This window comes from Ostrinia furnacalis, unplaced genomic scaffold (genome assembly GCF_004193835.3).
Source record: "Ostrinia furnacalis isolate ACB-3 unplaced genomic scaffold, ASM419383v2 OfSCF6389, whole genome shotgun sequence".
Classification (NCBI taxonomy): domain Eukaryota; kingdom Metazoa; phylum Arthropoda; class Insecta; order Lepidoptera; family Crambidae; genus Ostrinia; species Ostrinia furnacalis.
The window spans coordinates 178,218-192,325 of NW_021136628.1; the positions used below are offsets into that span (position 1 = coordinate 178,218).

At 37.1% G+C, this 14,108-nt stretch overlaps 1 protein-coding gene across 6 annotated transcripts in view; it reads right to left on the bottom strand.

The window, feature by feature from the left end:
* Sarm (sterile alpha and armadillo motif) overlaps positions 1-14,108 on the bottom strand; it is a 77,012-nt gene that overhangs the window by 8,431 nt on the left and 54,473 nt on the right. For 3 of the 6 annotated variants that reach the window (XM_028317625.1, XM_028317627.1, XM_028317626.1), the window contains 2 exons: positions 4,349-4,489; positions 80-267 (listed from right to left, as the gene is read on the bottom strand). In XM_028317625.1, the coding sequence (XP_028173426.1) occupies positions 80-267; positions 4,349-4,489 (329 nt within the window). Of the gene's footprint in view, positions 1-79; positions 268-407; positions 508-4,348; positions 4,490-9,800; positions 9,993-14,108 lie in introns of those variants that run through there. The other 3 variants (XM_028317628.1, XM_028317629.1, XM_028317630.1) reach the window with 3 other exon arrangements.

The window sequence follows — 14,108 nt, forward strand, 5'->3', positions numbered from 1 at the left end:
GTTAAAGCGTTTATGTTGGTGATTAGCGAAAAAAAACTGTGAAACTGGAGCATAAATAGTGGACGTGTGGGTAACTCACCGCGGCCCGAAGTTTCTGGCCGTGTTGCTAAGGTTTTTCATTTCGGAGATGGAGCTCTTGAGTTCCGAGAGGTCGGACTTCATGGAGCTGGCCTTCATCTCGGAGGTGGTCATGTGCTGGAGGCGCTGCGACGAGCTCTGCACGCGCTGGCTCGTCGCCGCGCTGCTCGAAGTGGTACTCGATACCATCTGCAAATGATGTTCGGTGCATTAATGTTTATGTTATTATGACGCGATTTATGTCGTGTCGACCAGATACGGTCTCGAAGTGATAAATGCAACATTATAGTCGAATGTGGTGCACTGTGATAATGAGTTCAAAGTATTACCAGTAAATTAACCTTTGTGCGAGTAAGTTGAGGGAAGTCTGCGTCTTCTTCGTTCGGAATCGTTATCTAGACTAGAATCGTGGAGTTCAGTGCCAATGCTGAGGAGTGTAAGAGCAGCGTCACGCGTTTTGGCGCACCTACGGCCGAAGTAAATAAAGCCAGGGCTATGACAAAATAGGATTACAGAAATAACTTTGCTTTTTTAAATATAGCGCAAGAGATCGGTTCGTAAAATTACTATCGACAACATTATTTGTCGACGACTGGGAATGTTACAGTTCACGAACTAGTGGGCTGACAGTAGTAATGATAATAAGATAGCTACAAAAACTACTTATTACAAATTATTTGATATCACGAAATTCTCNCAATTCTCTAATTTATCACTCTATTGAATGAGACATTATTACCAAGTTTCTTCCGTTTTACAAAACTGTTGCCATGTGGTAAGTAATTGCAATACCCACTGAAAAGTTATTTTATGTATGATTCGATTGCAAGTTACAATTTACAATAATTTTATTTCGCCATTTACATAATACCAGCTCTTAGCTCTTACCACAGCCAACTTATTCATTCTTAATATAAACTTCCTAAGAAAAATAGTGTAGGTATCTTGTTTTGGCATCTACAGCCGCTATTGAGAAGCAAATCGCATGAATCAGCATCAGCTCGCGTGGGCGAGATGCAACGAATTATGACCTTGATCCTCAGGCCCGTATCAACGAACGACACTTAATTATGAATAAAATGCAGTTTTGTAAACCAGCCTATGAAGATAAGAAAAGAACAGAAGAGAATATACATCATCTGAAAGGCCATTGGCCTTAATCTTCAGCGGACTTGCAGCGAAATTAGCCCAATGGCTTCAACCACTAATTCCTCCCTCCCTATATAGACTCCCTAACTATATTAGTTATCACATTAGCACATCACAGATGCTTTCTTTCCTTGCAGAGGTATAGGTACCTTATAATGAAGCTTATAATAAAGAGAAGTTTGAAGAAAAATGTCGACATAATAAATAATATAATAATATTGTAATACTGGGCTCAGAGTGCCAGCCCTCATAAGCAAAATGAATGTCGTCTGCGAACCATAGCGTGGGGGATCCAGTTCATACGACATACCACGTGGACCCGTTATGAATATAAATTAAATAATTTACAACGTGATGACTGACAAACGCCTTATCATGTCGATTATTCGCCTTCCGATTGCGTGATGTTACGAAACAATCGGATTATTAATCGATAAATTGCACCAAATCTGTCTTTATTACTTTAACCTACGTTATGTTTTGCTGCTACCAATTTTGTCCAGTCGATCCACTTGAACCTCTTAAGTTGTAGGTTAATCAGTTTTTTATCATTCTTATGTCAGGGTTGTAAAGTCATCATGATAGGATTTTCTATAGTGTTGTAATATACGATATTTGGTGAGAGAGGTTGAGGTACACATCAAAAACGTAACATCCATACTAAGGGCGCACCTACGTCCGCCTCCGACCTACGTTACGCCATGTTTTTTGGCGTTTCGCCAACTTCCCTGCTGGGCAACGGCTGACTGACAAACGAGACTTTTTAATTGCTTGTTCGTATTATGACACTAGGAGCCCCTGCTTCGTAAGTGCTGTCCGTTTTAACTCAAAGAGACGTATTAATTTAAGGTTTTCCTGGCAGCGTCTTATCATACTGTCATGACTTAACACCTCTAAATCTTCCCACAAATAATTTAAATGCATCGAAATGAAAATCCCATGGTGTGGTAGATAATTTTCAAAAAGACCTCTGAATATATTTTGAAGGTTATTTCAGTTTCTTTATCTTGGAGCAAAAAATAAGTAAAAACAGAATTAAGTACATGAGCCATGGATGCGTCGCTAATGACTCCCATAAATATATTTTATTTAAAAATATCGGGCGACAAAAGAGTGCATGGTGTTCTAATTCCATAGATTCCATGCCAAGCTTGGATTTGAATAAATTGGATTGTTTGGATTTTTCTGGTGTGTTCATTTTGACGTTTGGCCCAAGCAAATTATTAAGTTAGCACAATGAAATTGTCGAATTGACTATGAGAACATTAATTTATTTTGTTAGATACAGCAAAATTGAGTTATTTATTGACTTATCCCTCAAAATATGTATACCGGTATCTTTTTTTCTACTTTCACGCAGTGCGACTTCAAAATAAATCTTGCCCATTTTATGTACCGACCGAGGCCGGTACGGAAATAGCTGTCTATATTTAAATAAAATAGGTCTATGGATTTCGACACAAAATGTGAATTAGTACGGTTAGACATTACATTAGTAGATGTCCCATAAAATAAAGTAAATGTTATTGAATTTGACCGTTTTGGCTCGTAACCTCGTCGTAAAGTTGCCAAAACTTTACGGATTAATATGTTTGTATGATTTATTTGTCAATGTAATGCATTACAGACATTTCCGATGCATTACCAAATGATGATCAATTCATTTCAATTAATATTTTTAAGGTTAGGTGTTTGGATAGATTAAAAGATTAATTCGAACGTAATTAAGTAAATTACTACCGCCCATCTCGGAAAACTGATCGAAGTTTTTTTAGTTACTTACCTTGATCTGATAGGTAAATCGTAAGGCTATCGTCGTTAATAGATGACAAATGGTCTATCATCAAAAATCGATAAACTTGATAATACAATAATAATGGCGCGCATCCTAGGCTAGCAAAACGACATCGTTACTGTGTTGTTGTGTTGCAATAGTTTTCGTTGGCATTATTTATTTATATTTAATCTTATTACATATTGCATACTTAGCATATTAGGCGGATTCGTTTTTGATAGTTCAATGGCAGATCAATACTTAGTGCTCCTAATTGCGCATTTAAATAATTTCAGATAAACCACTTGTTTAATTCTTTATTGTTGTGCCATCTGTATTTGATAATCGATTTCGTGGCCTCAGACAAACTTAGGCGATTAAACAGATAATAACTACTTTATTCAAACAGTGCCTACTCGTATTCTGAAAGCATATTTAAAAAAAATACATTAAAGAATAATTCGTCTAAATTCTTCTATTGAAAAGTACCGAGTTACTTAATCGTCTATTTGGTATCGATGGAAATGAATTCGTGGTCGAATCTGCTAGTCACTCAGGCACATATTAGGTACTAGCGTCCGCCCGCGACTTCGTACGCGTGAATCTCGTTTTACTCCCCCTTCATCTATCTTACGCGGTTCAGATTTTTTCATACAAATGTTTTTCCCGCTAACTCCCGTTCCCGTGGGAATTTTGCAATATCCTGTTGTAACTAAGCTTTAAGTTTACTAAGGTACCTGCATGCCAAATTTCAAGAGTCTATCTTACGCGGTTTAGTTTTTTTCATACAAATGTTTTTTCCCACTAACTCCCGTTCCCGTGGGAATTTTCCAATATCCTGTTGTAACTAAGCTTTAAGTTTACTAAGGTACCTCCATGCCAAATTTCAAGCGTCTAACTTAAGCGGTTTNACTTAAAGCTTAGTTACAACAGGATATTGCAAAATTCCCACGGTAACGGGAGTTACCGGGAAAAAACATTTGTATGAAAAAATCTAAACCGCGTAAGATAGACTCTTGAAATTTGGCATGCAGGTACCTTAGTAAACTTAAAGCTTAGTTACAACAGGATATTGCAAAATTCTCACGGGAACGGGAGTTAGCGGGAAAAAACATTTGTATGAAAAAATCTGAACCGCGTAAGATAGATGAAGGGGGGTAAAACGAGATCCACGCGCACAAAGTCGCGGGCGGCCGCTAGTTTTGAAAATAAACTTGAATTAATTTAGTCTTTATTTCATAAAGCTAGGTCAAGTACCTTTAAAGATATTGAACATTTTCTAACTGACCCTTTTCCTTTATGGTCCAGTGTAGTATTTTCAATAGCGAGAGAAATCATGGCGCTCACCTGTTGAGCAGAACTCGTGACTTGTGTATTGAGGCTCTGGTTCTGGCGGGAGACGAGGGAGCTCTTCTTCAGGTTCTCCATGACGGACGCCAGGTCCTTGGCGCTGCCGTTGTGCTTCAGGCTGCTGCCATCTAGTGGTATCTGCAAAGAGGATACAATTGGTTAGTTTAAGGAAAAGTAAACTTGTCTTAAAATAATATTAACCTAATTGTATTTTTGGAGCACGTTATTGGTACATTTTAAAAGGCTGTTGGAATCAGATCTTACGCCATTTTGGATGAGTAAAAGGAGTTCATGATCTTTTTAGTTAAGTAAAAGGTCAACGTAAATTAAGGATTGACATGTCAGATATGGATCTGAAATCAGGTTCAAACAGTTCCCTTTCTTCTCCCTGTTTCTTACGCTATTTAGGGTTCATATGAAGGTACAAGGTAATAATTGCCTCATGGCTTAAGAATGGGATAATTATGGATATAGATTATTGACTTTAATGTGTTTTCTACTAGGCGTAAAGTATGCAAATACATACAACATAGTTGAATGCAGTTGCATTTCAATAGCACACTATCATTGTTCATTAAATGGTTACGTATTGGGGTTCAGATTACAGCAGTTAAGTGTTTGTTACGAGCCTAATAACTATTATGGCTTAACGTGTCGTGAACTAGCCGTTATCTAAATTGCTTTGAGACAAAAGATACTGGGAGATCTAGGTTGATATATGGTTGTTTGTAGCTCAGTGCCACGCCGCTGTTCTGGGAATAGTTTGCTCGAATTTAGTGCAAGGACTTCACTTATTGAACCCGATGAATGGGGTCAAAGGAACCATTTGATGTAATGTAATATCGAAGAGTGAGTCACTGGAGAGTCCGGTTGCTATCAATCAAGCATTCAAGGCATGCGTGCGAGTGTCGAACGCACAGTCTCCGACGACGCATATTGATGGCCCGCCTACGGTTCACATCCTCAGCACTGTTTGAACACCCATTCTGTGTCAGGGTTGCCTATTATATGGTTTTCCCCAAAAAAGAAAAAATAAGCAATATAGATGCTTCAGAAGATACGAGTATTCATTCTTATTCTATAAAGACCATGTTGTCTGTCTCCACTTCAGAAACTTTCTCACAATATAATTAGAGACTACCTCATACATTGTAAATTATAAACTCTTAACGCTAAAAATTAAATGACTACCTCATTTAAAAATATTACTTGTAAGAATAGGACTTTTAATATTTTTAACATGCTCTTGTTAAGAAATTAAGAACACAATGACACTTTCAAGAAATAAAACAATAAGCGAGATTTTGACTAAGCCGAAAATCTCTTGATCGGAACTTTATTCTACTATTTTCCTAATTTAACCTTTAATGGGTAACCCTAGTTCAAATGTCGCAAGTCGTCATCAATAGATCCCATCAGACAATAGGACGTAAAAAACTTATCGTCAGTAAATGAAGACCTTATTCTCTTGATTGGTTTTAATTATGTAAATCACTATCAACTCCTTTTAACTGTATTTATTATTGCGCTTAATTATATAATTGGTGCTGTGACTCACCAGGTAAATGGTTGTTTAGAAATTCATGTAATACAAGTAGGTTATGTGTCATCCTAATAAATAATAATCAACTTTGATTGGAGACGTCATCGTCGTTTTTACGGTGAAATATAAGCCTTATCAATTTACCTACTTGTGTTTCTTCCGAGTAATGTTAGTTCATCGCTAACTATTTATTATCACATGCAATCCTATGTTTGGTTACGGGTTACGCTTATCATTATTGAACTTTGCATACTTATAGATAATATTGGCGTGAAACATTAATTACTACATAGAAAATGATAAGATACGTTTAAAAAAGCAAAAGAAATGTGTAGTCGAAAACTGTGCTACGAAATTCGTAGTAAGGGAATGTTGTTAAAGAAATTGCTACGAGAAACTTGAAATCAGATAGGACATGCATTTTCTATCAAATTTTTGGAACTTGTTGAAAGGGGTTCGGAGTTCGGAGGTCCTAATCAACGAATTTAAGCTACATATTACGGAAACAGAATTGAATTGACTCTATTTTTTTATTGCCTATGACAAGTTGAACGTGCATCAACAAGTTGGGTGTATCAGGCGTCGTGTGACGCGAGCTGACACGCGGTGATGTCACTGCGATCGTTGCGTCACCACCGCTGACATCGAGAATCGTAATCATTTGATACGACGCGATACCGATTAATTGCTCTATGACCGGTTATTGTTATTCCAAAAACGCAGCGAGATAGGTAAATAAGTATTCGAATTTCCACTTTCTTATAGAGGACGGGTTGTGATACTTGTGATAGTGTTTGTTACGTTATTGGCAGGAAATTCTAATCTATATCCGTTTTGATAACTATAAGATTGATTATTACTATAATTATTATAATTACAGGTAGCGTAACATCAATTTTTGATTAAATTATACAACACTATCACGATTTTACATTGTCTCTACCGCAGAAGTTAGGTAACTGAAACTTAAAAGTTTAAGACGATAGTCAGTTTTTCGTAACTTAAAACGTTTTTTTGTTTTCCTCAATGGCCAACTCATTCACATGTTTCTTACGTATTCGATTACTTCATTGATAATTGAGCTATCCCTAGCCCGATGACTAACAGTCATCGATGCAAAAAGTTGACCGTACAAAAGTCTGAATTGTGCTCACCATGACTCATGGTTCTGAGAAACATAGTAACATTTCCAGAAAACGATCTCTATTATAAGCGTGAAAGAAGATAATAGTTAGCTAGTTAGAGCTAATCTACTTATGAGTGTTTGAAGAATTTTACAGCGATCAAAATGTTTTTTTAGCGCATTATTTTTTCACTTACTGTATTATTATGTACAGTCAAATAGTTTGTGACACCCAAAGTGACCAAAAATCTGATAAACCTTATTCTAGTGTAACAAGGACGTGTTGCGAACTTTTTGGCTACTTTGGAATACTTTGGATGTCATGAGCTGTTTGATTTTGACTGTACATACTTTATCAATCAAACGTAACTAATAATTTGAATAACTTAGCCTAAATTGCACCACCTAACTTTGACCGTAATTATGACCATAACCGGTGGTTTTTGTATGGAATTTGACAGATTTTTGACGTTTGTCAAAGTTAAAGTAAGATGGTGCAACTCAGCCTTAGTTTATATTTCAAGAAAATTTCTACATTGGTAGAAAATAATACAGTTCTTGAAAGATTAAAGCGATACTCCTGGGCCGTAATTTCACGCTGGCGCCTTAGTTCCCGTTTCAGACACCGTGCTGATAACATTGTGGCGCTGCAGGGTATTTTCTGAATCGAAAGCGGACGTCACTGGACCCGACGCCAGTGATAAGCATTGACGTTTGTTGATAAAAGGAACGGGCTAGATTACAAACTGTATTTTACTTTAACTATACATACTCGTATATTATGAAAACGGAATTTGATCAAGTATTACATTTTACAAGTAGTGCGGAAAAATATTGGACGGCTAAAAATTATTGGAACTTGACGTAAAATGATATAAGTTAAACCTATTACGGATGAAATGAGCGATCAAACGTGCGTTAAATATTAATTCACTTATTATTAAGTTTAACAAATAGTTTCTTTAAGAAAACAAAATTCCTGCTATGTGTTACCATAGGGGTCACTTAAAAATTAGGGATTGATGGTGAAAACGGGCATAAGACATGTTTTTTGCCCTCTTATCATTGTTCTGAAAGCACAGTTTAGGAAGTTTCATCTTAGGAAGCGATCTCTATCTTTAGGTATTAAAATGCTGACGATAATTTTTGAACGCTCCAAATCAATACTAAAAATATATGATTGAAAAATACATTAAGGTTTGTGTATGCAGCAATATTGTTTAATAGTTTGTTGGCTATAATGGCGTGCGTTATTTGCTTATCTACAACGAAGCATTGTTTATAGGCAGAATCACAGACTGATTATACTTATTATACTCGTAGTGTAGTAGACAACAGCATTTTAGTACTTACAATGATTATAGTAATGGTCAATCATGTAGAGTCTGTAATTTACGTACGCTTTAGTTTTACCATCTATGTAGATAATGATTCCTTGACTAAGATTAAGTACTGTAAACCTATGTAAGAATTCTTCACAATGTTTTGTGACTCTACATAACGACAAGTAATTCTAACGAGAACATTGTTCTCTACGTTAGAGACACGTCGCACATAGAGATCACAGAAATAATTGTTCTAGCAATTAGCTACTATCAATATTTACGAGGTACTATTAAGTGAACACTGATGTTCTTACGGCAATGCCTAGTATTGTTTTTGTTCGTGATGACTCTACGTTCGAAGGGATTCCTCTTTATCAGTCACCTTTACATGTCCCAGTTATCCGAAATTGTAACAAAGACAGGCTTCTAACTTGCTGGACCGAAAACCTGGTGAAGGTTACGGGAAGCGCCTGGTCTTTGTTCAAATCCTTGGTGGAGGCCTTTGTCCAGCAGTGGACGATGAAAAGAAAGGAAAAAGAATATTGAAATCTTTATAAAAAATAGAGTTTGAGACTGGTTGAACTTGCACCCATATACATATCTACCTACATTCTGTTTGCTTTAAAACGCACTGATTGTGTAAAATTGAACGCCAACATTGCACATTACAATCCTCGTATGTTTAAATATAGATCAATTATGAATGCTTTTTCCTCAATAAACTGTATTTCCTGAAGACTCCAGTCACTCTTAAGAATGAAATTAGATATGAAGCGGAGGTAAGCGGTGTGCTACCGGCAAACAAAATAGGTAATAACTATTCTCCGCGTCCCCCTTACGGTCATTCCCAGAACAGCTTTCACGATTAGCAATTCATCGTACAATTTGAAATGTCTGTCTAAATTGATTAGCTTTTCTAGCTGTTAGTTGCCCAAATAAATTTGAACCTTCAGTACGCGAGCACTGAACCTAAGGTTGCGTGCGCACGAAAGGACATTAGTATAATGCGGCTGAGGAGTGTGGATGCAATGCGGTGCATGCTGCAAGCGACGTTATTTCCGAAGGTTAGTTTGGCATGCACAATCGCTCCACGCTTAACACCAGATACAAATAACTTTATTGAATAACAGGAGCCGGCCAGTTATCGCGATCAACAGCTCCTAACAAACCGGTCTCGTTAACTACATAATTTATTCTTATCACTCGTCCTCCAACACAAATTATGACATTTCTCTTCACATATTTTCCGTGAACACGCTCTATAGTTTCTTTATCGCCTTTAATTACCTGTGATTTTTCTTGCCTTCATTATGTTTCACTGATGTGATAACCTTGGCATTTCTAGCGCGATTGCGATTTATAGAGCATAGCCGAATGGATTTTATATGATTGTGTGGTTTCCCAGAATCCTCTGTACAATGGTGCCAGTTTTAGTGGGTAGAGCATAATGGCATTTACCTTGTGGCGCGAACGATTAGAACTAGCACTGGGAGTGTCTGTTAAATATCCACATTTTGTAGTTTTGTTTTGTTTGTTGGGAGCACTTTGTGTCACTTATCGTCATCACTGTCGTGAGCGCCGCGTGGTGGGACGGCCGCGCGCGCGCTTAGGACGCGTGTCGCTGCGGCGGCGCCGGAGAGCTGACTGTGTCGGCGATCGCAAACTTAACCGACTACCACAATGGCTAATTAGAATGGCGAAGCGAGGAGGGGGCTCCACCCACGAACCTTCGCATCCGCTTCATGGACAACTTGTGATGAGATGCTCTGCTACGGTTATCAAACAGCCGAAATCAATATTGACATGTGTGAGCAATAGTGTACCCGTCAATCACAATCAGCGGCATAGATATTGGCACCTACACAGTCCACATTATGTAACGTGACTGATTGTGAGTTGTTTACAAATCTGTTTATGTACTTGAATACTGCTCATTATTATTTAGCGAGAAAGTAAATAAATTCTTGATATTTTTAGCTCTGTCAAAGGTTAAAATGTCATGTAGAGTTATTACTTGCAAAACTTTAGGTAAAAGAAAAGTTTCTGACAACTTTGTAGAGTCATCTGAACATGATCCGAAACCTAATCCGTGCATATTCTGAAATATTAAACGGATTAAAAAAACGCAAGAGAAGGGAGTCCCACGGCTTGTGTCAGATGAGTCAACGACCCTTCAATGTCAGAGACAACCTCGTGTGGCGAATCATCGCTTCGATAATATAATTAAATGAATATTATAGCCGAATCTGTCTATTAAGCCGAATGCTCAGCCGAAACTATCGGAATCATTCACCCGCTGCTTCCTTATAAGGAGTTAAGACTCTCGAGTTGATTATGTCCAGGTCCGAAGTGATTAATTCGAAGCATATTGTGTGTCTTTCTGATTTATTTCGACTCCCACACACAGTAGCGCATTCTCAATCTTATGCCTACACGTTGATTTGTTGTTTGTTATTATGATGTTGTTTTAGTTGCATGTGTCCAGTCAGATCGTAAATTGAATGATCTTTGTTGAATACAAAAGAATTGTGACACGACTAAATAATGAGCAGAGCAGAGGTAGTAACTTATACGTTTAGAATGGTAAAATTATAATTAGTATCATTAGGTATCTTTCTATTAATTTGTGACCTACTTTTATTGTTGTTATGGTTAATTTAATCAATTTTAGTTCATATACGATAACGCTCTACTTACTCATAGTCATACCTACCAAATTTCAATTTATCGACTTACGATATCAAATTCATCAAGCTACAGGAGGTCTTACAATATCAAACAGATTTTCACAATACTCAAAACATTAAAAGCCGGTAAATAAAAGACTGACCATAATGTGCGTCAAACAAAGAATCGTTTGAAAACTTAACTTCGGTCAATAATTTCTCGAAAGTCGTAAATAAGACTGAGTCATAATGTAATCCACGCAGAAATCAGAGTTCACGGTATAACGAATGTATTGGAGGCATATCAAGGTACAAATTGTGCCATCTCATGTAGTTGTGTTGTGACAGATGTGTTTGCAAGAAAAATGTATAGCCAGGGCCCCGATTACGCTAAAAATTTTCAACTGCATCGCAACTGGACGACGAACGGACATCAGCTGTTTTGGCAGCTAGTTCAAACGAAGGTGTAACGTAATCGGAACGCTACTGCCCTTATGAGTAAAAGTATGAGACTGGAGTTTAATAGCCTGGAGATGAAACGCGAATGAATTGGAGACATTACAAATTAGCGCAATCGGGGCCCTGATGTCTCTACCTATCGGTGGTAGTACTTTGCGGCAAATGAAACGTTTACTTCGTTTGCGTATCTTGTCCATCTCAGTTATTATCGTAGGTATACTAGTATTACAGCTACCACTTAAGTACGAGCCAATTGATATTGGGTAAAGCTAATCCATATGGCCGATTAACATTTAGGCACCATAGCCTAAAGTTAAGTATTTGAGTATATTCGTAAATCTTTCAAGGGATTCAAGATCATTGAAGCAGTTCGGTCTCTGTTTCAGTCGACATTTATCTTGTTATCTTATGCAAAAACAAAATTGACAAGGCCTATGGGTGCGGATTATGCATTAATTTGCATAATGAGTGACAAAATGTTATTGTTTCACTACCTTTGTCTGCCAATACAAAGGTCATCCTCGATGCAGGTGTAGGTGTTATCATAAATAAACGAGATATACAATTAGAAAAACTAATGTCGAAACTAGATAGGAAATGTTTAGAGTAAAAACCTGCTTTTAAAATTAACATTCTGAATATCGTTTTCCAATCGACATGTAAATTAATACAACATTTGTTGACCCACTACGTTCGCTATAAATTGCTCTGGGTTTAATTATTTGTACTTAAAAGAGGTTATTACGTAGCAATATTATATCTATCTTCAAGTAGGAATTTCCTGTATAAGATAAGTGGCAAGAACCATACGCGACAGTTGCTACGTTAGTGGTTCTAAATCGAGAGTTTAATTTTACCACTACGACCAGACAGGCTGGGCGGACCAAAAAAGTCTGCGCAGACGCCGAAAAAAAAGAATTGAACGATTTCGCGTTGGTTTACTTAGAAGACACAGGTAAATCCTCTAATTCTATATTAATACTTATCTCTTTAGCTATAAGGCGATCAATTTATGGTACAGCAACGGATACTTGTTTCAAACACCGCAAAAAACAGTCCAGATAAACAGCTTCATTGAAATGTAAAGCCATAAAAAGCTCGCACGAAATTAATAGAGATCAATCTAATCATTGAAAATGTCAATGTCAATAGGGTCGAAATTATAGGAGACTGCTAATATTTGTTCAACGCATGTTTTTATGCTTATTTATAGCAATCACATGAAATAACGGCAAGGATCTACAGTATATTTAGATACTAATCATTATAATTACGATGTTTGTATTCTGGTGTTTTGTCTGTCTGTTTCTTTTACATTTTCACACGTAAACAAAAGGGTACAGGGACGAAATGAACTTTTGATAATACCTTTTGTACTGTAATAAACTTAAAGGGGTGTAAAATATTGTAGAGATAGTGTAACAATTTTGACAGACACTTTCGAAACCTTTTATTACAGGAATCAACCTTCCTTACCTCCTAAGGAATTTGGCAGAAAGAAGGAACTTTTAAAGATACCCATTTGGTGGATGCTTTTGCCCAGCCGTGGGACAGTTTACTACTTTTTATAAAATTAAATGTTATTGTAAAGAGCATTAATAAGACCGGATTTGCTTAGTTTTCCTCTTCGATGTATACGTGTATTCTGTAGCATTGCGTTTAAGAAAAACACAATGTCAACAATAACATCACTGACTCCACTATTGAGTCATATGAACCGTAGTGCATTTCTACGTAGCTGACTACGAATTTACGAACTTATGACTCAAATGCATGAGTAGTTTCATTCATAAACGCATTCGAGTGATTCGTCGAGTGTTGTTGTTTCATAATCATTATTATAACTATTTCGGTGGTGTCACACTTGATAACGTATACGTAATAATTGACGGTGACGACTTCGCGTTTGATATGATATAGGAATAATGATAGAGCTATCGATATTGTACTGGATACTGGAACAGCTAAAGCAAAACAATTGATGTCGACTAGTCACAATCAAAATTGAACCAAACATCTAATCCGTTAAGTTGTAATTTGCAATACGCTCTGTAGTCAAACCATACGAGCCTCCACAGTTTGTCATGATGACTCAGACTGCGACCACTGCCAAATGTGGCACCTTTCTTATCGGACGGTTGATTCAAGCCTGCATTGAATGAGTTCAAATCGATTTTAATACCCCACCTGGTAGGTCTTATATTTATAAGTGTGAAATTCTCAGAATAATTTGTATAACGATTTCATGAACAGCAGTCTACAGACAGACATGGCCTTTCCCAATGCACGTTAGGTTCTTAGCAATTCTCTTCTAATATCAGTCATAGTTCCATCTTGTTAAAGGTCGTCATACTCTACAAATGCTAACGGTTTATTTGTTGACTTAGTTTACATTTTAAGCTTCTGATCAATAAATATGAGCCACAAGAAACTGTATACCTCCCATCAGCATTACATTAAACTCTACGGTAAACAATAAATTGATTAAGATTGTTTACTGTACATAACAAAATGTAAGGAAAAGTCGGTCTTTCCTCAACAAATAACTAGGAGTCGAAGTCGAACGCTGAGTCACCGTTCATTCACGTGGCGGCTTATCACTGCCATACGCAGCATTGTGGATGTTACCTGCGCGTGCGCC